The following is a 26856-nucleotide window of genomic DNA, read 5'->3' on the forward strand; positions in this document are numbered from 1 at the left end:
CGTGGGGAATTTTCAAGGTCAAATCTGGTGGAGGGAAAAAAATAAACGTGGAGCCAGATCACAAGTATGTAGAGGGGGGGAGAAAAATGAACTGAATAACCGTCTCAATGCAATTACATGGCCTATTAAATTAATGAGGAAATACTTAATGATACATAGTTTTAAAATGTTGGACAAATGAAAACCTAAAAATCCCTCCCACCCCTGACTCTGCTACACATAAATAAAACCCAATACAACCAATAACCTACCAAAGACATTTAATTAGTCTTTGGTAGACTAATTAAATGTCACACATTCAGACCAATAAACACACAACACAGGTCAGGGATTAAGCTGTGAAGTTGTTTTGAACAGGTTATAAAACAGAACCATTGTAATACTATAACATTGGGATGCTGTTCTTCAGCAGGAACCAAGTTGATGGGAAAGTTGGAAGAAACCCTGTTGCACGGGCTCACCTTCCAACTGGACGACGACAAATGAAATGGTTCAGCTCAAAACACTTGTGACAGAGGTGCCTAGTCAAAGTCCTGACTAAATCACACTGGATTTAGTCAGAACCTGATACTCTCTGTTCAATCGGAATGATCTTGAGTTATTTTGCAAAGGAAATGGGAGCAAGATTTTAAATGTCTACAACTCTAACAAGGTGAAAACCAGACATTGTTTCCTTCATCTGTGCACTAATTTTGCTGTCACATAAAATACAGCAGCCCTTGTGCAGACAGAAAATGCCCGACTACAATGATAAATGATCAAATTTATTTCAGCATGTACTTTATTACATAACAGTACTGTAAAATGCTTGCATTTAAATGTGTTCTGTTGCAAAGAAGTGTTGACAGAAAAAAAAAAAAAAAAGGAAAACATACAATTTACACCCCTATTAGGTTACCTGACATCTGTTCTATCGCTCATGCATTACGGTAACAACGCTTTCTGAGATACTTGTGGATTGTCGGACCAATCTCATTTTTCCCCGATGTTTTGGGGAAATTTTCCAACCAATAGCTCTGAATGTGGAAGTTCAGCTTTACTGGGGATATAAATGAACCATACCAACAAGAAAAAACAAACAAAAGGCAACAGAAAGGTCATTTTTAACAAACAGAATCTAATATGCTTGGGTTAACATTTTAGAAGTGTAAATAAATGCAATTTTATTTTTTTTACTTTTGTTAATAACACTACATACATTAATATAGACCACCACTGATTATAATTTAACCATTTTTGTGAAAAGAAACAGCAAAACTCCAAACCCAAACTGTAGCTGTTTTCCTGCTATCTGTACAGTTTTTTTTAACCCCTAATGATTATCTAGATAACTCCCTAGCAAGCATTAGTCACTAGAAAAAAAAAATCTGGAAAAATGTAGACTACACCGCAACACCATATTTACAGTATATTATTTATATATTTATATTATGTATATATTTATAACACACTGACTGAGATTATGACAACATAAATTCATAAGCATCATTAGTGCAAGGCATGAGTAAGACCAGTAAAAAAGTTATTGACAAGAAATAGTCTAGATAACTAATGTGTGTGTGTGTGTGTGCAAATGTGTGTGTACGTGTGCGCAACAACATGTGGGGACATAGAAAAACACAAATAATGTGCTTAACATTGGTATGAATGAGGTGTAACAGACTGTGTGTCTACGATCTGCAGAGTGAGTGTGTGCTCCATTGTGCAAGTGTGTGTAATGTGCATGTGACTATAAGTCTACAGTTGAAATCAGTCACCAGCCAGCCCAGGCAAAGTTCGAATATACCGACACACCAACGTGTCTAAAGCACTTCTTAATCCACGTGTGAAATAATTAGAATTCCACTTTAAACATGAAGAGACCTCACATATTGCAGCATCCCACTCACAACCACCACCTTTGTTTTTTTTTTTGTTGTTTTGTTTTTGTTTTTTTACCCTGTGCAAACCCTGCAGCGGTCAAGCAACACTGACATAATGAAGGGAAAAAAAAGCTCTTTGCATAAACAAAATCATCCAACCCCAGTTTGATGGCTGACACGGGATTAACGAAAGGATGCGACACGCGAGATGAGCGGTTGCTGATGTGTACCTTAGAGGCCTCTTGCTGAGGGGATGGAGGGGGCTGTCAAGTGTTGCAATGGTTCTTGCAGACACTCGATGCCTTAAGGAATACTGCAAAACATGATACAACGCCACAGCGAGGCAAAAACAAAGCAGGCACAGTCCCTCAGGTAGAAAAATATACAACACAAGCTCTAATTCTAAACTAATGAAGGGAAAGCCAGTGGATTGCTGAGGGAATCAAGAGTTTAAAAGTTTCTTTTAAACTTTGAAGAAAAGGTTCTGGAGACATGAGAGGGACACAGATCTCAGGGTTCCTCTATGACTTTCTACTCAACGTCTTTCATTTTCTCAGAGCCACAAGAAATAGCTCTTTGTCTCCAACTTTTGTCACTTTGTGAAACTATAGACCAAAAGTAAAACACAGTTTGATTTTCTTCTCTTTTTTTTACCCACGTAAATACACACGTATGTGCAGTGACGGCTTAAAGAAAAAATATTCTAAATAACCAACAACAACAAAAAAAGTCTACCAAAAATGACCAAAAGCAAAAGAATGGTGGAAATAAGAGCAGTAGTTTCCAGAAAAGGGAAGTGATCCCCCCCTCCACCCCCACTTTCCTCAAAATTGAACTCCTATCAAAGATGTTGGACGGGCCGAGGTTTCTAATATCTGATCGCCGATCCATCAATCAGCCGGAAGGTGTAAAGTACAACAGAGTGGTTAGGAGGCGTCTTCAGGTACCAGCAGAACCTTAATGGAAGAGGCAGAGCCCCAAAGACATCAGTGAAATGGCTCTGACTTTGCTACCGAGATACAAAGAAATAAAGTGTGAGGGAGGATACAGGGCATCTTTTTCTGTTTCAAACAAAGGGGGACACGTTGCTGTAGTAGCTGCAGTGGCATCTGGGGCGTCGGCCACATTAGTTACTAGTTTACAGGTCAGGGAGGGAAAACCGTGTTCTTCATTTTAGGTAGAGCAGCACGGAGCCTTGGCTGGCTGAGCAGCTTCTGTCAGGTCCACTCCCCGGGTCCGACCGCTGTTAGCTCCTGGAGCTTGAGGCTCATTTTTTGGCAATTTCTTTGCTGAAGATAAGAAAACAAAGAAGAAAAAGAAAAAAAAAACAAATGCCATTTTTTTAGGAACAGAAAGCTCAAGCAATAGATATTTTTATATTTTAACTAACGTAACGTTAGATGTAACATTACAGGTAAATATTTCAAGAAGCACTTACCAATAGCCATAAATATCTCATTCACATTCATAGATGTCTTGGCTGATGTCTCCATGAAAAGTAGGCTGTTGTCGTCTGCGTATGATTGAGCATCCTGTAAAAAAAAGAAAATAGCATGAATATTCAACACAGCTTGACACTTTACCATAAAAGACAAGAAGAGAATAAGAATAAGCTGCTAGACCCGCGGTATCCAAACTTTTTGCCAAAATGATCAAGTTGAAAGTACTGGCAGTCTACAAATATTTCAGCCATATAGTTGGATGTTTGTGGTTCTATTAACTCCAAAATGAAACCTGGTAAATAAATGAGAAACAATTTGTCATGGACCTAATATTTCTTTTATTTTACAAAGATTTTAGTTGTCTGAGCTAAAAGATAAAATGGGTGCCATCTGCATCAAACGCCTATGACTGTCGACCACATTTGAACTGTTCATAAATTGTGGTCCGAATTTCGTGGGCCACACAAAAATCTTTCAGTCGCCTTCAAATGGCCCACAGGCCAGATTTTAGACACCCTGGTGTTAGGAAAATGGAAGGCAGAAAGAAAGTATTTATGCTGCAACCACAAACTTTAAGTTAATTAAGTCATGTGACACATAGCACTCATTATATCGCTAATTTATCATTACTGCAGAATCATTGCACCCAACATACATACTGATGATCATCAAAATACTTTACAAATAAAAATCTAAAACATGTGGAGTGCATTTCTTCCACGACTCAATACCTGGTACAGCTACTGCCCATCGACTCTGACCAGTTTTCCTATCTACTCTAAAGAAACCATTCCTATAGCAGTATGTTGCCACTTTTCCAGCGATTTAAAGTTATGTAACTAATAGTTAGAATGTCCTCCATCTAAAACCATCTGCTTCTACTAGGTTGTCTTCCAGAATTGGCCTGTATTTAACTTCATACACATTCCCATCAACCCTGACCTGGTTAATCTTGTTTTGTTCCATCAGATAAATTCATATTTTAATCCCTAAGTGTGCGGCTGTGAAGTGACAAAAACACAAGAATGATTGCAGTACTTCTTGCAAAGCAATCAGAATATTTGCAATGTTTCTCTTCGGAAGCAAACAAGTATGACATGATAGGTGAGTCTATTAAAAAAGAAACAAAAACCAAGTGACTAATTGCAGGATTGTTAAGCGAGTAACAACGTGACCTGAAAATCCACAGCTCTCTTGGAGGCCAGGTCGGCTTTATTTCCTGACAGAGCGATGACTATATTAGGACTAGCTTGTCTCTGTAGCTCCTTCACCCAGTTCTTTGCCCGCGCAAAGGACTCCTGCAAAACACACACCATGTGCCATGAGTTAATACTCTCGCTTTACATCATCCTGCAATCACATGCAAGCAACCTGGTTTCATCTTGCCCTCCTGAACACATGCAAGTGTCACCAGTGCAACTTTCAAAAACCGAGAGCTTGCACAGACGCACCTCGTTTGTGATGTCGTAGACCACGATGGCGGCTTGTGCTCCTCTGTAATACATGGGCGCCAAACTGTGGTACCGCTCCTGACCTGCGGTGTCCCAGATTTCAAACTTCACCGTCGTGTCATCTAGACACACTGTCTGGGTGAGAAAAGCCGCTGAGGGGACAGAATGAGGTGAGAGGCTGAGTTGGGGGACATCCAAACTTAAAAGAACTGATCGCATGTAAGATAAGTCTCCAGAATGACAAAACCTCAGGATAATTCATCTGCGTGAATTATTCATATATATATCAGCACAGGCCTTGATTACTTACCTCCTATTGTGCTTTCTTGGAATTCGTGGAACTGGCCCTTGACAAAGCGAAGCACTAAGCTGGACTTCCCAACGGCTGATTCCCCCAACAGCACCAGCTTGAACTGACAGATCTTGTTTCCTGCGTTGGGTCCATTAGGTCTTGTAGCTCCTCCTCTGCTGGCCATGGCCTAATCAGATCCTCTGCTATCCTGTGGGCCAAACTTTACGACCTGGGCGTCCGCTGCAGGAAACGGGGAAACTGTTTACCGTTTACCGCACAGTGATGGTCGTGTTAAACTTCAGAACATTAAGTATAAGTACATCCACATTAAGTACATGTCAAACAGAGCTAGATAATAGAAAATCCTTACAAAAGAAGAGAAAAGTGTGCCTCTTCACTGACAGACGACCAACCCCAATTCAGTGATTAAAAAAAAAAGTATATACAAGTAGCAAAAAAAACATGCATTAGTTATTATGCATATTGACAAATCTTAGGTGTCAGGAAGTTAAATATTTAGAGAAAGATTTTTTTTTAAAGTTACAATAAACTGATGCGGTTTTATTGCTTAAATGTAAGAAAAAAAGTCACTAAATTGACAGAAAACCTTGTTCAAAGCTGGACTGGGGTCAAACTTGATGTTAAAGTTTTTCAGCTAAGTTTGAACTGAATGCAAAAAACATTTGTAATAATTACATTCCGGCTAAATTTCACTAATTGGCATCTGCATATCCTCCTCCGTCAAACGTCTTCTGGAACAAAGCAAAATAAAAAAAAATAAAATAAAAAATAAGCACAGATATAGGCGCCTCTCCAGAAAAAAAAACTGACAAGCACAAACAAACATCTGTTTGGACCAAAACAGCAGATTAATATGAATAATTTCCGTGATATGCCTTCAAGCTGTGCGTCTCTTTTTCTCAAACATGTTTTACCAGTTTATGTGTCATTATTGACTCATACACTAATGAACTGAACTGAAAGCTGCAACAAGAAAAAAAAAAGACTTGACGATTGTCACGGGCTGAAATCACTGTCAAAGAAGTAAGGAGGAAACCAACACAAACAGACTAAGAAAGAAACAAAAATCCTGTAATGAAACACAGCCGTGTTTTATTGCAGGACAGACAGAGAAGGAGATCCGTCCCAGCCACAATATTTAAGCCCGTTTTCTCTGTGAGAGCCACTGTTTAGATGCATACCATGCATTACTGACTAACTTATTTAGGAATAAATCCTAACTGTGAAACACATGGCCGTTGTTAAGGAAGTAAATCTTGTCTGAGCGACATGCGGAGCAGTTTATAAACTCCTTTAAATACAAACTTGGACCTTTGGCAGGCCATCCCCTTCACATTGACAGGTACTGTTAAAAAGTCAGCTAAATGCAGACTGACGTTGCTCTTAGAGAAGTGTTTGACCCAGATTGCTTCGACCTTTTGTAAACGCAAACGTAGAAATATTCTTTGTGTCCATCCATTTTTAAAAATATTTATATCCATGTAAGCTTTTCTGACCATTAATAAAATCAACAGAAATGATACAAGATTATTTATCAACTTACGAAACTCTTAAAATTTGTTACACTTAAAAATGGCATTTTTATATTCAACTGACAGCAGAAAAAAATAATAAACTAGGTAAATTAGGACTGCCATTTTACTGACCCTAAATATCAAATACTTTGTTTAAGCGGCCATCATATAAAGTCCGTTTCCAGCCAATAACCTGTGAGTTAGTGAAAGGAGTGAACTACAACGTATTTTTTATTACAATATAGAGGCAATGGCCAATTTTCTATGTCTCGTTTTAGTAAAGCTTTGACCAATTTTTGTAGTTAAGGGCATTAATGTAAGAAAGATCTAAGATCAGTATTTAAAGTGTGTTTTCAAGTATTTCTTAGTGATCGGTCATTATGTATGCGAGGAGCCTGGGATAAAAACAGTTGCTAAACAGATTTTTACTACTATCCTACAAGAAATACAAAAACATTTAGTCGACATCTTAAACTGGCTTTATATTAGCAATTTGTGTAAAACAAGTGACTTTGCATATTCACAAGAAAATGTGACATGTCTGTTCACCCTTCCTGTTATCTGTTTAGTCTAACTTTCTCTTGCTACAATGAACAAACTGCACACATTTCAATGAAATTAGTTTCCTTTTAAATAGCTCCTCAGATCTCTATGCTTCTTCTGACACCTCAGTAATAAAGAATATTGAAAATATTGAGTCTTCTTTCCACAATAACAACTTCCACATGGAGTGTTGTTGTTCTAGTTGATGCAACTAAAAGATATATTGGCATGTTTTGTCAATTTTAAAAGACAACTGGAATGGAGGTCGCACTTAAAAAGTCAAAATTGCCAACGAATAGGCAGGTGATTTTCATAGACAAATTATCGAAAGCAATGTAAGCTTCCTTTTCAAAGGGCAATTTTAAGGAGGAATGTCTAAAAACACAAGCATTAGAAAACATGAACACACATGGAAGAAAAGCAAGAAGACAGTCCCTGTCTGTTTATCCAGACAAGGACTGTCAACAAACGATGCACGACTGCTGTGCTCACACGCTGGGCGCACTTAACAGTCAATCGTTGACTGTAAACAGACTGGCTCATGCCAACTGTGGCCCTGAGTCTGTTTTGATATTGGATAGCGACTCCTTTCCCAAATGTAGCTGGATAGCTTGCACATTGCTAACATACTGCCACTGAATGCTAACTTGACAACAAATTTAACCACTGGCGACTGTAATAATATCCGACAAAAATGTACAAGAGTAAAAAAAAATAAAGCAATAATATAATAAAATCATGTAAAATGGATGCTAATTGCTAAACGGGAGTTGCCAAACCCTTAGCAGTAGCATGCTAGCATTGTTAGCATTCCACCCACCCTTTAAGCTGGTAACTAAACGAGCGGTTTTGTCCTAAAACTACCTAAAGCAGTCGTTTACAAAGCTACCACACCACCACACACTACGGACAACAACACTCAGTTGAACCCGACTAAGACCTATAAGTCTGTATGATCCGTGGCTATCAAACATCACAGACTTTAGCCGGAGTCAGCTAACGGAGACCCAACAGAGCAAACGTTAGCGCTAATCACACTCAACCAGCTGCTAACACCAACATGTCCGCTACCTGAGAGCCAGACGATGGGGGGAACTTTTACTCCCACCACTTTGGTGTGTACCACACACGGAATCCGGGGCACTGCGGTGAGATTGGTATGGGGAGCCGAGAAAACAATTTCAACAATCCCGTCACGTCTCCTCCTTTCTTTCTTCTGGCAACTTCCCCTTAGAACCAAAACACACAACGAGCTCTTCCGCTCTGCGCCACGTCACACAGTACGTCGGCCCGGCGACACCAACGATACAGCTCATACTGTCAGAGACCTACTGAGAAGAAGTTAGATCTTAAAACAATATTACAATAATAGAAATGTAGGCTTGCCACAGTTTTTTGACACTTAAGCTGCTTTTTTTTTTAATTTAGAAGTAATTATTGTTCTCTCACAGTAACGAAATGCAAAGTGTCACAGCAGTGAGTTGAGCGTTCATTCTCACACTAAAGTAAAAAATAAAGAAAAAAGAATAAGCAGAAAATATGCATACATAAATATACATAAAGAACAACAACGGGTCATTAGCTGTTTTTCTGACAGTATAGTATTATTGTCTAAAGAATCAACATTAACATGGTTAAATTAACAAAATTTGCACAACTGAAAGGATGAGCTAGAATTGCGCATTTACATTAAAGACTAAGCTGAACAAAGAACGACATTTTAATAGAAAGAAAAGGAAAGTCATTTTTCTTTTCCAAAATAAAATGTAGTGAGTTTGCAATGTGTTTTAAGGGTCAATTCATCAACCATGTTTAATGGATATATTTTAAAATGTTATAAAAATAAGCTGAAGGCTGAAGTACATGAAATATCCAGCAGGTGGCGGTTTAGCTACACCTTTTGTTTTTGACAAGGAGAAGAAGACACCCATCTTCGCCGTAGCTTCCGTAGGGCCATTATACCACGTTTTATTAGTCACTGGCTTAGCATTTTTTAAAAATCTTTTTGACTGTAATGTGATATTTTTCACAAGACCTTCATCACATTAAGTGCAGCGGCATTCGTACATTTCATGACAGCTTGCTGAACTAGCTGAATAGCAGCGGCGACAGTCATGGAGGAGGAGACACCAGAGGAGCTACTGATTAAGCGGCACCGTAAAGAGAAGAAAGACCTTCAGGGTATCAACACTTGCTGTCATTCTTCTGTGTCAGCGGTGTGACAATGTGCTGTGACTTAGTTTGCATCATCAAAGTTTTTTTTTATGTGACTGCAACTGTATAAGACAAGGCTGTGGTTGTAGTACAGTTTGTTTATAATTTTAGACCAACTTCAAATATCCCAAATAGTAGAAGAAAAAAAAAAAACAGGGCAGAAACCTTTAGTTTGTCCCTTTTTTCCAGTAAAAACTCAATTTGTGTCATAGCAATCGACATGTGGATTCAGTTTTTGTTTAACCACTCCTATAAATAATTGTATTGCTCTAGCTTTTCAGCTTGGTAAAACTTTTATGTTGTAAAGAGTAATATAAAGTTGACATAATTTGTTTTTAAGTGCAAACTCTTTGACAAGAAAGCTGCATTAATGCACTTTATTTTCAGCAAAGATCCAGGGTATGAAAAACTCTGTCCCGAAAAATGACAAGAAGAGGAGGAAGCAGCTGACGGAGGAAATAGCAAAGCTGGAGTCGGATCTCAGTCAGCAGCATGAGGAGGAACTCAAGCAGATGAAGTCTAATGCTGGAACAAAGGTAACTTCTTTACTCACAGCAACTGACTCATCAAAAGCCGTTAATGTGTTCTGAATATTGAAGCATGTTTCAGACAGGACTTTTTATCTCTCCTTATCAAAACAATTAATACATTACCTTTTACAATACATGACATATTATTTAAACATGATGCAAAAGAAACAGTTATTCAGATAATAGTAGCACAGTGACTCATTACCAACCTCGGTAAAATCTCCCCTTCTTCACCTTAACCAGGTGGAGGAAGTGGTGAACCGTGTGGAGGCCATAAAGCTGGAAGGCGGAGAACAAGAAGAGGCAAAACAACCACGAGTAACTAAAGCACAGAAGAGAAGGGTGAGAAGCATTTTAGAATGCTTTCAAGTATTACTGTGTTATAACCGATAACACTGGTATACATGGACGTACACACGTTCTATAAATTGGTCTGCAATGTACTTAACGTGCAGTTATCTTTTAGTTTAAATAAAATTAAGAGTTTAGTTTAAATACTTATCTATTGCTTCCATTTGAGCTATTGCTGGTGTTAAATCGGTTATTTTTGCTTGACCATTTCTCTCCAGGACAAGAAGGCTGCACAGGAGAAGGAGAGAGAGAGCAGGATAGCGGAGGCGGAGGTGCAGAACCTGCAGGGCGTGAGGCACCAGGAGGGTTTAAAGCTAGCTGAGAAACTTGCCCAGCGACAGCTTCAGATCAAGGAGATTTCATCTGACGGACACTGCATGTACCGGGCCATTGAAGACCAGCTAGCACAGCGATTAAAGGTGGCTTATGTAAATGGAATATTGAAATTATTTGACTATCTAATCAGACATGCACTAAGCAAAAAAAAAAAAAAAAAATTGATGATGTTCTTTTTGTAGTTTCCCCATTTGAAATGCCCATTTGGATCATTTTTTTTATAAACCATTCATACTTGTTTCAATGCAAAAGCCCATTGCCATAATTCTTCTGTTTTTCTCTCAGCCTGGGATAAAGATGAGTGTGAAGGAGCTCCGATCCCGCACTGCTGAGCACATGAGGAACCATGCCGACGACTTTCTGCCTTTCCTCACTAACTCCAACACTGGGGACATGTTCACAACAGGTACCTGACGTCCCTCTAACTCTACTACACGAAGACACCGACGGAGGTGCAGATTAAAGCACGAAATAAATGTTTACTTTTTTGTGTTCGTTTCCAGACGAGTTTGAGAAATACTGCAGCGATGCGGAGCACACAGCAGCTTGGGGCGGCCAGCTGGAAGTGAGTTACTCTGCAGCTTTTTTTTTTTAGGAAAACATGGGCATTTAGAGCAGTTAATTTGTTTTTCTGCATTGCAGTCATTTCGTATTACTCTTGTTCACAGCTCCGAGCTTTGACTCAGGTGCTAAATCTGCCAATAGAAGTGATCCAGGCCGACTCCCCGTCAATCAGGATTGGAGAGGAATATGATGGTGAAGTCATCACTCTTGTGTAAGATTATTACTTCGTAATCGCAGTTTACACAGAAGGGGAACAAGTTAAATAGGAGATACCAGTGTGGTTAGAAATGCTTAACATCTGCATCAGTGTGACTAGATTTGCATCCGTTGTAGGAAAGCATTCATTGCAGGTTTTCTGCATTTAAATGTAGCTTTTTTATGCAAATTTTGTGTCTCTCATGACTTTGATGCACAGCAGCTCTGAGACCATTTTCATTCTGTAGTGATATTCCAATAATATCTGCCTTAGCTGTTGTTAATGCATGATTGAACAGCATGTAAATATGAACAACTGAAAGCATAATGGCCATCTCATAGTGTGTAAAGGAGTGCACATAAAGCTACTCGGTCACAGAACATATTTTGTTGTTGTTTACAGATATATGCGTCATGCCTATGGTCTAGGAGAGCACTACAATGGTGTGGAGCGGTTAAAGGAATCAACCGGTGCTGAAGACAACTGAGAGTCCCACATCTGTGACAGAAATAAATGTCTTTATTTAACAGAGAACGAAACAAACGCTTCATGAACTGAAGTCTGTTTTATTACATGTGTAATAAAAACAGACTTTTTTGTCAGAGCGCCACTTCTGAGATGGTTATGAAAACAGACGGCTGCTTTTTTTGTTTCCCTGGATGGAGATTATTTTCTTTCAGAGTTTAAATGGAAGAGAAAGGGTCAAGATATCAAAATTCATAATTTCAGTGATACGGTACTGAATCATTGTCCTCTTATATTAAACACTTTTGAGCCTCATTGATTTTCTGTAAGTTTCCTTGGTTTTATTACAAGCATTTTTTTTGTTTAGACAAATATAGGTGGGCAAAGCGTGAGCAGTCTTTGCAGTAGGCTACTGCTTTATCCAGTCTCAACCAAGTCCGCTAATAATCATAGTTACGATTTATTTGTCAATAGCTGGCATCTGTGAATTTTTTTTTTTTGCAAATCGTATTGCAACACTTGCATTTCACAGAAATTTGATTTATTAAGATTCCTGACATAAGCAGGCTAATACTCCCAAGTAAATCCCATTAATATGCGCATGATTCAGAGAAATCAAACGTTTCCTCTGCCCCACAGAGTTTTTATAAAAGCACAAAGGGGGACAAGAAGATGTACAGCAAAATAAATGTACATGATTATAATAAAAAAAATGTAAGAACATGCAGTTGGTGCATTGGTGTCAGGATTGCACAGAGTCTAATAAACTATGTAAAAACTATGAAAAGGTGTGAATTTGGTTTATAATTAAGACAGAATAAACAAAAAAATAGTGTGTGACATGTTAATAAAAAAAAGCTAAACTTTTCAACATGACTTTTTTTGCGCTCAATCTCACTTTTGGATGTCCTTATGGTTCCCAATACAGAACCGTATTACCACACCACCGTATTACGGTAAAATTACATAATTTTACCGGTAAAAAAAAAAAAAAAAAAAAAAAAAATATATATAAATATATATATTTATATTTTTTTTTTTTTTCATTTTTTTGGCTTGATAGAAACTTTATGCTATAAAACGGTTCTGACACAAATAACATTCACATTACAATACAAGTTCTGTATGAAAATTGAGTTATTTGACTGTTCTGTTTTATAACATTGACAATGGAAGATAAGATTCCAAATTAACAGTTGAAATTTCCATGACTCATATTTGCTGTGGTATATATTCTGACTCTGGACTTCATTGCTCACTCCTTGAGACAGCTCTCTAAATTTAAAAAGTTCTCATTCTTTTTGGCAGAAACCACCTTTACATATAGGTGAGTGAATTTAAATACTATTCATGTAAAATATAAGTAGCTTATTTTTGCGTTTGTGAAAATAATTTATGAATTGTATTCTTTGTTCTTTAGGAGAAAAAAACATGTTGCTCTTTATTTCACTATGTCTTCTCTGCTGGGGGCAATTCAACGGAGTGGTGAGTCTAAAATCTGATGGTCCAAAAAGTTTATCACAAATTTATATTTAAGAATTATAGGAAATATTTAATGTCTTTTGTTTTATTTCACGACCTAAAATATGCTATTCAAGTTACTATGTTTTGGGGCAGAATTATTCTCATTTTTTATTGTGTGCCTGTGTCAATTTCATCTTAATACTTTATTTTTGATGAATCAGAATTATTCTGCATTTAATTTTTCAACCTATGAATATCATATGTAGGAGCTTTGTAAGGAGTTTTATGTGGAATGTGCATGTTCTCTATGTGCACAATCTGCCCAGGGAGTAGAAATTTTATGGTGTATGTTTGCTTACCAGGTGCAAATATAATTTTTGAATCAATATTGGTGATTGTGAAAAAAAGAGCAACATGATGCAATATGTCTCAAAAGTTATTTCCCCTTTTCTTCTTTTGCAGAGGTGTGAAATACAGCTAGAAATGTATGAAAATTCGATTGATGACATGTTCAGCAATTGTAAAGAAAAGATGACGGAAATGTTCTTTGGCAAGTTCTCTGATGAACTGACAAAGGAAGGATATGGAACTCATTGGGACAATGAAGAAAGCAAAATAAAAATGGATGACCATATTCTGAAAAAGGCAGAACTGCAAGCAATCCGTGTCTACACAGAACATGAAAACGGAGTGTATAACGAGTTCAATGTTGCTGTCAGGACAGGTAAAAACATGTATGGTACTTCATTTAAGTTCCACATATTATATTTCCTGCTTGTATCTGCTGTACAAAAATTTAAAAAAGCTGACAAAATGACTTGCTATACTACTTACAGACGATACAAAGGTGAAGTTAAATTTAACTCGGATACAGGCATAATAAGATTTGGTAGCTTTGCATCCAGCTCTCTGTCACCTGACCAGAAAGACTATGGTAATAAGGCCTGCCTTGAAATCATAACTTGCCATGGTGCTGCAATAGAAGAGTATTCAGCTTATCCTAAAGAGAAAGAAGTGCTTATACCACCTTATGAGATGTTTAAGATTATAAAAGGACAAGATGTCGAAAAACTAAAGGATTGTGAAGCTAGGTTTGTCTTGAAGAGTGTTGGCACTAAGAGCAATCTGGATTGCTTATTAGTTAAAAAGTGACTTATGCTCAATGCTTGAGAGTACCAATGTTTTGGTTATATATGTTTTGTAAAACATTACCATTAACATTGGCTTATATGTTTCCATGCTGTTATGACATCATTTAATTTTATCAACAGTTTCAAGTGTTGTATGAATTGGCTTCCATTAACTCAATAAACTACTGAAGCAATGAAAAAGCTTTTTTTTCCTTTTGTGAATTGTTTCTGCAGTACAAACAACACGTCAACCATGAAAATGCAATAATTTATTTTCAAATCTTTGTTAATAAAACCTAAAACTATAACCTCTGAGACTGGTTCAGGGGCTGCCTTTGTCTAGAAAACATTTAGCAGACAACTATTGAGGTTAAAACTTGAGCTTAGCTCTTTGGTTTACATCCAGTGGCAGCTATAAACTGTAATTAAAAGGTTGATGTAGTGCCTGCTTTACTAAACAAGACGTTAATGAAGAAACCAACATTTTACTAGGTTCAGAGAGCAGTAATTGAATAACCCACAAGCGAGTGGTAGTGAGTTAAACAGCTGACACTTTATTGTCAACAGCAATATATCTAAAAACAGCGAAGTCCTTCTCTGAAAAGAGGATTTAGTCTTATAACTCTGTAAAAGGATGAGTAGTGACATGCTAATAGTATGCTAATAGTGACATGCTAATATGAAAAACACTTCAGCACTCAAACTCACGCTTATCCAGAAGTTGTCAATAAATAAAAAACAAAGGTTGAGCAGAGTCAATCAAATGACACACAAGTCATTTGATTGACTTGTGTGGAAGTCAATCAAATGACTTCCACACAATACTTGATGCTTCTTGTACGACCGCTGAAGTGAACAGAGAATGGCCATACGGAGCCACACGGGTTCTAGCCTGGTCCATTTTAATCTCACTTCACTGCTCTGTCTGGGCTTTCTCCCATTGACTTGGATTTCTTTGGTAGAATTTCTACTCAACAAACAGAAGGAGAAGTTGTGGACGATGATGTCAATTTTATGTGCTATTTTATAATCACACAGAAATAGCTGCCATTTTTACCATTTTTAAAACCTTCGACACAATCACCCATTCAGCAAGCAATGGTTTCTCAATAGTGGAGGGTCTAACCCCACTGTGCGAAGTAAAGAGTAGAACAAGATGCAAATTTTTACTAGGCTATGCAGGAGCCGCCCGGGCTGAACTGAGGCACAACCGGTTAATGACACTCTAGCAGAAGTTGCTTCGTTTAAGTGGAAGTCAGAGTATTGACTGGAACATTCTTTTCTTCTTAGTCAGGGCAAAGGACTCCGTTGTTACCTTATAACTCTGTTGCTTTTCCTATCAAGTCACATCCTGATCGTTAACGTACCTGGTTTGACATTAGGTTAACACTCTTTAGGAGGGTAAAGTTCAGTTTATCTTACAACAGAACTGCGCTTCAAACGTATTGCTTCATTTTTGAGAATCCATAAGGTGAGTAAAGGTGAAGCCCATGATTAATTCTCTAATGCTTTTTATGAAATTGCAAATGATGGGTGTGCTGTGGTGGTGCAGGGGCAAAGCACAACCCATGTATTGGGGCCTTAGTCCTCATGCCGGTGGTCGCAGGCTTGATTCCCGGCCTGGCAACATTTGCCGCATGTCTTCCACCTCTCTCATAACCCTCTTTCCTTTCAAATAAAGGCCACTAGAGCCAACAAAACCTTTAAAAAAAAGAAACTGCAAATGATAACTAACATTTCTTGAGTCATCTTTACAAAATTAAAGAACCGGGAGGGCGAGCAATACAGTTTGGTTTCCTCAGAGGTCATTCAGATTAGCAACTAATACTGGTCTCTGCTGATTCTAGCTTTTGGATCCTGGTGGTTCCCAATACAGAACTGGATTACAGAAACATAAAGCAAAACAAAATTACACCAAATTAGGCAAATGTGGTAAAATGTAAACAAAAACGTTTAGTACAACCTTTTTTTTTTTTTTTTTTTTTTTTTTTAGTTTTCTTGACAAGTTGATCAGAACTTCTCACTGATCTGGTTTCATTAAAGCTGGAAAGTCAGGGTCAACCAGCTCAATGCAGGATCTCTGGCAGAGCAGAATGAGCTAAATCTATTTCCTGGCAACTACAGCAGGGATTAACATGCACGATATTTGGCTTGTCACAGTGCCATAGCTTATTGTTGTACATTTGTCATTGCAAGGTTGGTTGCAATGAAACCCCTCTACTGGTAACTGTCTGGGATTTGGTTTGCAGACATTGCTTTTACAAAAACCTTCCCCCACCACAAGATTTCATCTTTAATATTTTACTGGAGGCACGTGGCAGTTTAAAGGTCATGTCTCCCTATTGATGTCTGATGCGCATGTGTGTTTTCTAAAAAGTCTCAGCTATCATTCTGGATTTTACTGTTCTTTGTGATATCCACAGCTGAACAACATTCCCTTCCAGAACAACATTTTTATTCTCTTATTGCAACTTTGAGCTCTGAAAACTGACATACATTACAATATTCAAACAGAATATCTTGCTAAAAATCTACTCCAAGCAGGAGAATTGTATCTTTATTGACTTGAGAAAATACTGTGCTATACAAGTTCAGTATGAAAACTGAGTTATCTGACTGTTCTGTTTGGTAACATTAACGGTAATAAATATGATTCCAAAGGAACAGTTCAATATTCCACGTCTCACATGTTATGTGGTGTGTGTATTCTGACACTTTGAGACAGCTCTCTCAATTTAAAGTCATTCCTTTTCTTTTTTTATTCTTTTTTTTTGCAGATATAATCATCACACAGGTGAGTGAGTTTAAATACTATTCATATAAACTTTATGTTATTTCTGCATTTGTGAAAGTAATTTAGGAACTTTTCAGGTGGAAAATAAGGAAACATGGTGATCTTTGCTTCACTTTGCCTCCTTTGGTGGGTCCAATTCAACGGAGTGGTGAGTCTAAAATCTGCCTGTCTAAAATTGTATCACAAATTCATAATAAAAAATGATCATAGGAAATAGTTTCTGTCTTTTGTCTTATTTGATAACCTAAAATATGTTACACCAGGTAATATGCTTTGGGCAGAATTATTTTTCCTCTTTCAACACATTTATGCCATTTCTGTCTATATATGAAGATGACTGTGCAGTATTTTGTAACCATATCATTGCGAAAGTAACTTTCACATGAAGTGTTGTATCTATTATTGTGCTTCCCCGTGTTTGTCGTAAAGAAGTTATCTCTTTACAGTTTCTTCACCCCTTCTTTTCCTTTCTTTCTTTTGCAGAGGTCTGTTATAATACCATTAGAATTTCATGAGGAATCAATTGATGACATGTACTCTAAGTGCAAAGACGAGATGGCGAAAATGCTCTTTGACAAGTACTCAAAAGAACTGACAAAGGAAGGATATGGAACTCACTGGGACAATGAAAAAAGCAAGATAAAAAAAGATAATATTCTGACCCAACAGGAACTGCAAGCAATCCGTGTCTACACAGAACATGAAAACGGAGTGTATAACGAGTTCAGTGTTGCTGTCAGGACAGGTAAAAACATGTATGGTACTTCATTTAAGTTCCACATTTTGTATTACCTACTTGCGTCAGCTTTGCAGAAATTAAAAATAGCAGACAAAAACAAGTGCCATACTGCTTACAGACGAAACTCGGTTCCATTTAAACAAATGGCATATAAAATGCGATTTGGTAGCTTCGCATCCAGCTCTCTGACACACAACCAGACCACGTATGGTACCGAGACGTGCTTTAAAATCAAAACTTGCTATGGTGCTGTAATAGAAGAATATTCAGCTCATCCTGAAGAGAAAGAAGTGCTTATACCACCTTATGAGATATTCAAGATTATTAAAAGTAAAGATGTTGCAGAACTGCAGGATTGTAAAACTGTATTTGTCTTGACAAGTGATGGCACTAAGAGCAATCTGGATCATAGGTTAATAAGGTAATCTATGGTTGATTTATTTTATTGACTGACTAATTGGTAACTTACCATTTTCTTAAAAATCTGAGTTTTCTCTTTTATCATAACATAAAGGCTTAGATTTTTCGGAAAATGCTGAATTAAAAAAAATAATAATGAAGTTTAACATTAACATTAACTTGTCAAGTGTTTTATTTTTTGAAAAAGAACAGAACTGCATAAAGTTCATTTTGCATCCAACACCAGACTCTCTTTGGATCCTTTCTCTTTCCCATTATAGTATAGCGCCGCCATCTTTATTCCTGTAACAATCAGCTCAGCTCAAGGATGACCAGCAGGCAGCAGCGCCCTCTTCTGGGCAAACTACAACACTAGAAAAAATGTCTAAGAATCAGAAGCATAATTTACTGATGACCAAGGCATCAAATATTAGAAAATATAAATATGACTATTGGTCATGTAAAATTTACAACACAGGTGGAAAATTCAAAGTATTTTTAATGTGACTTAAATATAAATTAAATAAAATTTATTTAATAATTTTTTAAGGCAACACTATTAGGTAATCAGTTGGAACTATATTTAATCTAATAAATCATTAATCAAAAATGTGTTGTAAACCAATTAATTGTTTGTATCCCTAATCTGGATTGCAAATTAGTTAAGTGACTTACCCTATCATCCGGGAGGGACTCAGAGTAGAGCCGCTGCTCCTCCACATCGAGAGGAGCCAGTTGAGGTGGCTCGGGCATCTGGTCAGGATGCCTCCTGGATGCCTCCCTGGTGAGGTGTTCCGGGGACGTCCCACTGGGAGGAGGCCTCGGGGAAGACCCAGAACACACTGGAGGGACTATGTCTCTCGGCTGGCCTGGGTCTTCCCCAAGGCTGGCCTGGGAACGCCTTGGGATTCCCCCGGAGGAGCTGGAAGAAGTGGCTGGGGAGAGGCAAGTCTGGGCCTCCCTTCTGAAGCTGCTGCCCCCGCGACCCGACCYCGGATAAGCGGAAGAAAATGGATGGATGGATGGATGGACTTACCCTAACTGCTTGGGAATACCTTTTTTGACCACATGTATGTGAGATTTATATATTATTTATAGACTCTACGACATAAGGAGCATAGTTGACATATAAAACCTGTAAAAAAGTGACCAGTTTGGTTTATTGAGGTGTGACCAATAGAGGTCGCACTTGCCCAAAGCAAGAACTTGAACAAGCTTGTTGATTTTTGTCGCCATGGGAACTCAACAGAAGGAGGCCAACTAGAGGTGGGATCAGGAAAATGGCCCATGGTGTAGCTCTTAGAGGAACCGTGATCAAAGCTTCGTGTGGCAAAGGATACTTTTTAAATCTGAATTCAAACAGGTTGAAGAGTGTTCCTGAGTATGTTTCCCGATTCCCAAACCTCTCAGTCCTTCTGTTGTCCCACAACTCCATCTCTGACCTCCCAACCCAACTCCAGTCTCTACGTCACGTGAGTCTTCTCTCATTTCCTGTAATCTGCCTAACAAATCACAAAGATTGCTCAGTCTACTATTTTGGCTTCGTCTTCAAGCTAACAGAGCTGAATTTGGGAAATAATGTCCTGAGGGAGTTTCCTGTAGTCCTCAAACACCTGGATTCACTGAGAAAACTCGACTTGTACAGAAACAAAATTGATGTGGTGTCACCTGATGCAATTGGTAGGCAGGTCTGGACTGTTTGGGGTTGGTAACTCAGACCCTGAATCAACTCAATGACTGCATCATCATGTTTTGAAGGTAACTTAGGAAACCTTGTTGTCCTCAATCTCGACCACAACAACATTCAAAGGTTACCACCAGAAATTGGCAGGTAAATGCATGTACCCACTTTGTCTAAAATTGCTCTTTTTATTTTTTTCTTTACTCGCAATGTTCTCCATGATTTTTCTTTTTAGATTTTCAAAACTTTTTGCTTAATTTCTTTTCTTGCAGTAGAATCACCTCACAGTAAAAAAAAATGTGGAAAAATTTAACCTTTGACCTGCATATAGTTAGCACTTTGACTCTCCTGCTGTTATTACATTACATACTCCCACGTTACGTAAAGTGAGTTTGCTCCACTTTTGCCCGTGGAGCAAATCTTATGCTTCTTCTACAATATTTTTAAGAGTTTATCTCACCCAGAGAGACCAATCTCTGTTGGTTGTAGCTCTGGAGAATCACTTCTGGGATGATTTTGGACCAACATTGTTGGTGTGAAAATCTTAGTTTTCTGACTGAAGCCGCCAGGTTTTTTTTTGTTATAAATCTGTAATTTTTACTCCTTTATCATGCTCTTCCTCGTATGCAAAATAAACCTGGGTCATCATCCTTGTTTGTCATACTCCCAGTTGTTTTAGGCTCCCTAAACGAGGGTCATTTAATTATAGGTTACATGGTTAAGACTTAGGTGAGTAGCACATCTTTATTACCTAAATAGCACATTTTCTCTTTTCTTTCATATTTTTGAGAGAGCCTGCGAGGAACGGGGCTTGCGTCGGTACACCATCTATTTTTTAAACGCAAATTGTGCTCATTGTAAAACTTTTGTACCTAATGTACACAATTGAAAATATTTTTGAGATTATTATTTATACTTATTGCATTAAACTAGTTTGAGGCACTAAACACATTTACCAGCATCAGAGTAGGTAGATGTTCAAATGAGAAATATTACATTTCTTTGTCAGAGATTCTGAAAATGTGTTTATTTGCAGGCTGAGAAAGCTTCAGCACTTCAGCATGCTTGACAACAAGCTGGAGGAGCTTCCTGGTGAAGTTGGTTGTCTTAAAGCGCTGTCTGAGCTCAACCTTAACTATAACAATCTCTCAAGCCTACCCGAGCAGCTGTACTTTTGCAGAAGCCTCTTAAAGCTGTACGCAGCCAGAAACAGGCTGACCAACCTGCCAGAGGTGGGTATGTACTAATTGGTTTGTTAAAGCAGGCATAATTCATGGCAGCTTGTGAGATGCAACAGCTGGAACCACCAAATTTAAGTCTGACTGTTTCAAAAAAAAATAAATAAATAAAATACATGGTGACTAAAACCTTATATCCATCTGGCTTTTCCTGCAGGGAATAACAGCTCTTGTTAAACTCCAAGTTCTGGATGTGGCTGGGAACAGGCTGTCCATGTTTCCCATAGAGGTACGCTGGACAGCAAAATCCAAAATATTATGGCTTTCTTTTTGAAAAGGAAATCAGTGACATCGCATAATGCGTATATTGGAAATGTTTAGTTCCACCTGATGCACCTGACGGAGCTGTACTGTGACGGGAACTGGCTGATTAAACATAAACCGGTGCCATTACTGCCGAAGCCTCAGATGCTGTCACTGAAGGTCTTCATAGAATCGTCATGTTTGCAACTCAAACTCTTGTTGTTGTGTAACTGTAACCCAGATGTGTCTCTATAGGAACTGGCCGCCAGGCTTGTTTTGTTAGAAGTCAGAAAGGAGATCTCTCTGATCAAACCGAGTCTTCCTCACTACCCAGAGCTGAACGACCTGTTGTCCAGCAGCAAGTGTTGTACGGAGTGCCATGGGCCCTTCCTCAGTACATGGGTGGAGTGCGTGCATTTTGTCTCTCTGAAGAAGGTCAGAACGCCACTTTCTAAACACGTAGATATCTTCTGTGTTTGTGATGAAAACTGCTACAGTGGTGGGTTATTCTAATTTTTAATCTACGCGCTTCGACACTCAAATGTAAAACTTGACCGGGAGGATGGAGTACTTTAGACAAACAACTGATTTTGAATTCTTTTAATTAGTTATTGATTAAAATGATCAGATTGCACACAACTTGGAGCACAAATGATAAACTTGTGCAAAGGGAGCATCAGTTTGCGAATAAGTCAATGATGACCAGCTTCAGCTCTGAAGTTGTTTGTGGTTTTGTGTTTTCACATTCATCTTCAGTTTTCTGCTAACTTTTCAACACCAAATGATATAATTTAACTTTTTTTTTATGTGAACAATTAATGGATTTGCTTTTACTGTGATTTGTCTTCATCATTCTCTTCCAGTGTGGATAAGAAGATTCCTCGATTTTCTCTTTAATGTGTACAAAATCTATGCTGAGTTGAAAAGAAAAATACTTAGCTTAGTTTGTGACATTTTTTAGCCTAATGAATGTTTCTTTTTTCTCTGAAAGCATTAGAATTCATACCTCATGCAAGATACAATTTGAGAAACATTAAGATTTGAATAAAATTAGAGCTTCACTGATCAGACTTTTCTTAAAAACACACAAAAAAAGTACATGAAGGAACATCCTGTTGGTCGATGCGTTTATGGTAGGAGCTCTATTGAGTTTTATCAGCGGAAAAAAAACAAAATAATTTTTTTTTGTATCATAAGTGCATCAGTGATCAGAGCCTATCAAGAGGAAATTGGATCAATTTAACCTCTGATTGTTTGGTCATCCTTCTTTCTAATCAACATATTTTATTCTTGTATTGTATTTGAATAAACAGGTAATTGCCCGTGTCTTAAAAATGTAACTTTGGATCTTTTTTATTTACATTTACATATTGCAATTAATAATAGCTTTGTAAAATGACTTGCCTTTATCTTTTTAAAATTGTGATACTCACATTAATCTATCATTTCATAAGGGCTTTCAAGGGCTCAAGTACTTTCAGGAACACTGGAAGTGTAAAACTATCCTAACATGTTCAACATTGACTTTCTCTTTTGTGAAAACACTGTGCATATGTACATGTTTAGAAGAAAAAGAGAAAGAAAAAAGTAATTTTTTATTTTCCCCTTTTATATATATATATATATATATATATATTTATCTTTCAAATGTCTTTATTGACAACAAAATTGAAAATGTTCAAGCCGATTCTGAAATGGCGAAAACATTCAGCGGCTAAGGAACCCTTTCTCTGTGTCGTTTGTCTGCTGTAGGAGATGAACCTGAGGAGTCGGCTCACTATTCCAGTCCGGGCTCTCCTGTGTTCATACAACTGCTTCAGAGCAGAAGGACCCTGCTACTATGGCGTTGAGATGAAATAAATGCAGGACTACTGAAGGATGCTCGACTCTGTTGCCACAGAGTCAAGTGGCCACTAGGTGGCAGCAGAATAACGTGGTATTTTTAACTGCTCACTGTAAGATGCGAGTTCAAGCAAAAAAGTTTTTCCTGTCTCATCGATAGTTTTCATACGACTCAGTGAGGGAAACGTCAGGCTCGAAGCTTAAAGGATGCAGGAGGTAATTAGTTTTGAAAAAACATCTTTTAATTATCTTTGATGGATATATGCTGCTAATGTTCTGTACGTAGGTCGACTTTGAGAAGGTGTGCATGCAAATGACCTCTTATCTGTTTACGAAGGTCAAGGAATGTGTGAAGCTGTTTAATATTTTATATAACGACAATATAATATCTTCACCCTTACCTTGTCTGAATGTAGTTATCTAATTTCTACCTCCATCTCCTCCTGGCGGCATCTGTTCCAACAGGAGAAAGCTAGAGAAAGAGAGATAGAGAGAAGGATGGAGAGAACTTCATTGCAAGCAAATTAATTTCTCATCCACGCCTCCAGAGCCTAGCAGCTTGTTCACTTGCTGCCGCGGCGGCCGCTGCTGCTGCTGCTGCCGCTGCTGCTGCTGCTGAGCGTGTGTCTGCTGAGTCGGAGCCTCATACATAATGCATCAGGTTTAATTGCAAACCCAGAAACTAATGACTTTGGACTGGTTAACAGCAGGGGAGCCATACATCTCGAGCAAACTGAATGAAAAATCAGCTCAGAGGAGAGAAAAAAAAGGAGCCTAGCCCTTAATTGATGAATAATTGAAGCGGCGAGCTACAGGGCATAATTGTGACATTTTGTTTCAATCAATTTCCAAGTGGTGTGGGCGAAAGTGCACTTAAAGCGAAAAGGCAGTGACAGTGAATGTGAAAGAAAAGGAGAGATAGATAGAGAAAGAGAATGGATGGTGATGGAAATGAACGCGTCTTCAGTCACTGAAATGACATTTGGTGGAGCAAAAGATGGGAACAAATGACTTCCCTCCTTGTCTACCTCTTAATTCTGCTCCAACTCATTGTATGCTCACTTTTTTTTCTGTCTGCCACTGGATGTATTTTTTTTTATTTTTTTAAAAAAAGAATTAAAGCCACAAAGATACTGAGGTTTTAGTTGGTAATTTCCAACATCTTTCTTATTCTTTAGATGATCCATTAACTCTCTAGCTGATTTCAACAGTGTGTTGATGCAGTCCTTCTCAGCTTCTGCTCCACTTTCTATGAGCTACTTCTTAAAATTTCTGGTATCAAGCTCATACTTGATCTTTACTGCACAAAACATGTAAAAGCTTCACTACTGACAAGAGGCTTAATGCGAAATTGCCATTCAGTATCATTTTTAGCAGTGAGCATGGCTGGTTATTCCATCCTGTTGTCCAGGTGAAGGGCAAACGTTACGTTTCTTCTTGCAGGCAACATATGCTGGGTCCTCCAGCGCCAACATGGTGACCTCAGGAGTAGCCGCTAGTCTGGTGTCAAGCCTTATGCATGCAGTCAAAGACACACTTCATCAAACTGCAGAAGAGTAACGAGTGAGCGTAATGTTACGTTTAGAACGACTCTTATTAGGATTCGACGACAAATTTTCACAATAACCTTGAGGTGGAAGGAAAAAAAGGCTGTATAGTTTTCTTTTTTCTTACAAATGGAAAATCTGGAAAGTGGTGCGCATTTATTTTCAAGTGTCAATACTTTACTAACCACTTAGTCCATTACGCCTCTATGGATTTGTTTCTATTATATTGCTCCAGGACTTGCGTATGGGCCACACCTCTGCGCACATGCACTGACATGCTCTGTTTTTCTCTTCTGTTTTTGTGTGTGCGTGTGTGTGTGTTCATGTTCGTGTGCTTCCTAAAACCACACCGGGTGATTGACGTCTATGTAAATAGGAAGGTTGCACCCTCAAAGGAGACGCCATACGGATGGGAGCTCCACACCGACGAAAGGCCCCTACAAAAACGCCGCTTGTAAATTCCTGACATGCCCAACATATGTTAATGAGCCTCTCTCCAACTCTGATATAATTACTGTGAGGGGCATGTTGCCTTTGGTGAAAATGTCTGTCTCGTGTGCCATGGCTGCCTTGTGGGGAAGAGAAAAAGTAAAGAATGATAAAGCGGTGAATACATAAATTCTCATTTGCCGTGGTTAGAGGTAGAAGAGAGTGAGGTTGGCAAATTCACTCAGCATGATGTATTTATGCGAAGGCAGCTTGGGTTCATTATAATCCTCTTTTGTTCAAGTGCTTTCTGCGGTCTTGTATTGTTTTTGAGGAGATGTTTAGTTTGCCTTGTCAGTTAAAGCACTTATACAACAACAAAGCAAGAGTTACCCGAGGCCTGCTGAGCACAGAGCGTATCCTGCATGGCACTGCAACGATCAGGTTTTATATTTGAACTTTCTAAAAATTGGTTGACTTCTTTAAATTTTATTGCCTGTTTTGTGTTGAATCTTTAGTACCGCGCTTGTCATGTTATCCCTTCATCGTTTTTTTCTTTTTTACTACAGTTTGGTATTTTTGTACCCCTTAAAAATCAGCCGTGGTTTTACATGCAGCGGTGGTTTTTGATATTGGCAACTTGGGCAGTTGTTCAGGGCGGGCTCCAGTGAGGGGATATACAGGTCCTTCTAAAAAAATGTGCATATTGTGATAAAGTTCATTATTTTCCATAATGTAATGATAAAAATTAAACTGTCATATATTTTAGATTCATTGCACACCAACTGAAATATTTCAGGTTTTTTATTGTTTTAATACTGATGATTTTGGCATACAGCTCATGAAAACCCAAAATTCCTGTCTCAAAAAATTTGCCTATTTCAGTCGACCGATAAAAGAAAAGTGTTTTAATACCAAAAAAGTCAACATTCAAATAATTATGTTCAGTTATGCACTCAATACTTGGTCAGGAATCTTTTTCAGCCTTCAATGCGGCATGGCATGGAGACAATCAGCCTGTGGCTCTGCTGAGGTGTTATGGAGCCCAGGATGCTTTGATGGCCTTAAGCTCATCCAGAGTGTTGGGTCTGTCTCTCAACTTTCTCTTCACAATATCCCACAGATTCTCTTTGGGGTTCAGGTCAGGAAAGTTAGCAGGCCAATTGAGCACAGTAACACCATGGTCAGTAAACCAGTGGTTTTGGCTCTGTGAGCAGGTGGCAGGTTGTGCTGAAAAATGAAATCTTCATCTCCATAAAGCTTTTCAGCCGATGGAAGCATGAAGGGCTCCAAAATCTCCTGATAGCTGCTGCATTGACCCTGCCCTTGATAAAACCCAGTGGACCAACACCAGCAGCTGACATGGCTCCCCAGACCATCACTGACTGTGGGTACTTGACACTGGACTTCTGGCATTTTGGCATTTCCTTCTCCTCAGTCTTCCTCCAGATTCTGGCACCTTGATTTCCGAATGACATGCAAAATTTGCTTTCATCTGAAAAAAGTACTTTGGACCACTGAGCAACAGTCCAGTGCTGCTTCTCTGTAGCCCAGGTCAGGCGCTTCTGCTGC

At 38.3% G+C, this 26856-nt stretch overlaps 5 protein-coding genes across 6 annotated transcripts; 4 read left to right on the forward strand and 1 right to left on the reverse strand.

Moving 5' to 3' along the window:
• Positions 1 to 746: 746 nt before the first annotated feature.
• On the reverse strand, positions 747 to 8392 carry rab5aa (RAB5A, member RAS oncogene family, a). Its single transcript, XM_008421954.2, has 6 exons — positions 8197 to 8392; positions 5066 to 5287; positions 4756 to 4907; positions 4480 to 4602; positions 3301 to 3394; positions 747 to 3151 (listed from the first exon to the last, which is right to left on the reverse strand). The coding sequence occupies exons 2-6, from the start codon at positions 5229 to 5231 to the stop codon at positions 3036 to 3038; spliced, it is 651 nt and encodes a 216-aa protein (XP_008420176.1). The 5' UTR covers positions 5232 to 5287; positions 8197 to 8392; the 3' UTR covers positions 747 to 3035.
• Positions 8393 to 9046: 654 nt separating this feature from the next.
• otud6b (OTU deubiquitinase 6B) lies at positions 9047 to 12562 on the forward strand. Its single transcript, XM_008421955.2, has 8 exons — positions 9047 to 9306; positions 9727 to 9875; positions 10113 to 10211; positions 10439 to 10639; positions 10842 to 10962; positions 11060 to 11121; positions 11225 to 11331; positions 11719 to 12562. Exons 1-8 carry the CDS (start codon positions 9240 to 9242, stop codon positions 11801 to 11803), a joined length of 891 nt encoding a protein of 296 aa, XP_008420177.1. The 5' UTR covers positions 9047 to 9239; the 3' UTR covers positions 11804 to 12562.
• A 311-nt stretch (positions 12563 to 12873) lies between these two features.
• On the forward strand, positions 12874 to 14489 carry LOC103472521 (erythroblast NAD(P)(+)--arginine ADP-ribosyltransferase-like). Its single transcript, XM_017307458.1, has one exon. It carries the CDS (start codon positions 13660 to 13662, stop codon positions 14395 to 14397), a length of 738 nt encoding a protein of 245 aa, XP_017162947.1. The 5' UTR covers positions 12874 to 13659; the 3' UTR covers positions 14398 to 14489.
• Positions 14490 to 17263: 2774 nt separating this feature from the next.
• On the forward strand, positions 17264 to 18333 carry LOC108166691 (erythroblast NAD(P)(+)--arginine ADP-ribosyltransferase-like). The gene is made up of 2 exons (XM_017307352.1): positions 17264 to 17317; positions 17653 to 18333. The coding sequence occupies exons 1-2, from the start codon at positions 17264 to 17266 to the stop codon at positions 18331 to 18333; spliced, it is 735 nt and encodes a 244-aa protein (XP_017162841.1).
• A 1215-nt stretch (positions 18334 to 19548) lies between these two features.
• On the forward strand, positions 19549 to 23345 carry lrrc69 (leucine rich repeat containing 69). 2 transcript variants are annotated; one of them, XM_008421957.2, is made up of 8 exons: positions 19549 to 19779; positions 19861 to 19987; positions 20066 to 20138; positions 21025 to 21220; positions 21384 to 21455; positions 21548 to 21649; positions 21725 to 21904; positions 23222 to 23345. In XM_008421957.2, the coding sequence occupies exons 1-8, from the start codon at positions 19588 to 19590 to the stop codon at positions 23327 to 23329; spliced, it is 1050 nt and encodes a 349-aa protein (XP_008420179.1). In that variant the 5' UTR covers positions 19549 to 19587; the 3' UTR covers positions 23330 to 23345. The 2 variants fall into 2 exon arrangements, with proteins under 2 accessions (XP_008420179.1, XP_008420180.1); XM_008421958.1 differs by lacking the exons at positions 21384 to 21455; positions 21548 to 21649.
• Positions 23346 to 26856: the final 3511 nt, after the last annotated feature.

This window comes from Poecilia reticulata, linkage group LG11 (genome assembly GCF_000633615.1).
Source record: "Poecilia reticulata strain Guanapo linkage group LG11, Guppy_female_1.0+MT, whole genome shotgun sequence".
NCBI classification, from domain to species: Eukaryota; Metazoa; Chordata; class Actinopteri; order Cyprinodontiformes; family Poeciliidae; genus Poecilia; species Poecilia reticulata.

Coding starts and splice junctions, on each gene's coding strand:
- otud6b (XM_008421955.2), top strand. CDS start 9,240: ATGGAGGAGGAGACACCAGAGGAGCTACTGATTAAGCGGCACCGTAAA. Junction 9,307..9,726: donor AGAGAAGAAAGACCTTCAGG/GTATCAACACTT, acceptor CTTTATTTTCAG/CAAAGATCCAGGGTATGAAA. Junction 10,963..11,059: donor TGGGGACATGTTCACAACAG/GTACCTGACGTC, acceptor GTTCGTTTCCAG/ACGAGTTTGAGAAATACTGC.
- LOC103472521 (XM_017307458.1), top strand. CDS start 13,660: ATGATGCAATATGTCTCAAAAGTTATTTCCCCTTTTCTTCTTTTGCAG.
- lrrc69 (XM_008421957.2), top strand. CDS start 19,588: ATGGCCCATGGTGTAGCTCTTAGAGGAACCGTGATCAAAGCTTCGTGT. Junction 21,221..21,383: donor GGCTGACCAACCTGCCAGAG/GTGGGTATGTAC, acceptor CTTTTCCTGCAG/GGAATAACAGCTCTTGTTAA. Junction 21,650..21,724: donor CTCAGATGCTGTCACTGAAG/GTCTTCATAGAA, acceptor GTGTCTCTATAG/GAACTGGCCGCCAGGCTTGT.
- rab5aa (XM_008421954.2), bottom strand. CDS start 5,231: ATGGCCAGCAGAGGAGGAGCTACAAGACCTAATGGACCCAACGCAGGA. Junction 4,908..5,065: donor CCAAGAAAGCACAATAGGAG/GTAAGTAATCAA, acceptor CTGTCCCCTCAG/CGGCTTTTCTCACCCAGACA. Junction 3,395..4,479: donor AGAGAGCTGTGGATTTTCAG/GTCACGTTGTTA, acceptor TTTTTTTTACAG/GATGCTCAATCATACGCAGA.
- LOC108166691 (XM_017307352.1), top strand. CDS start 17,264: ATGGTGATCTTTGCTTCACTTTGCCTCCTTTGGTGGGTCCAATTCAAC. Junction 17,318..17,652: donor GGGTCCAATTCAACGGAGTG/GTGAGTCTAAAA, acceptor TTTCTTTTGCAG/AGGTCTGTTATAATACCATT.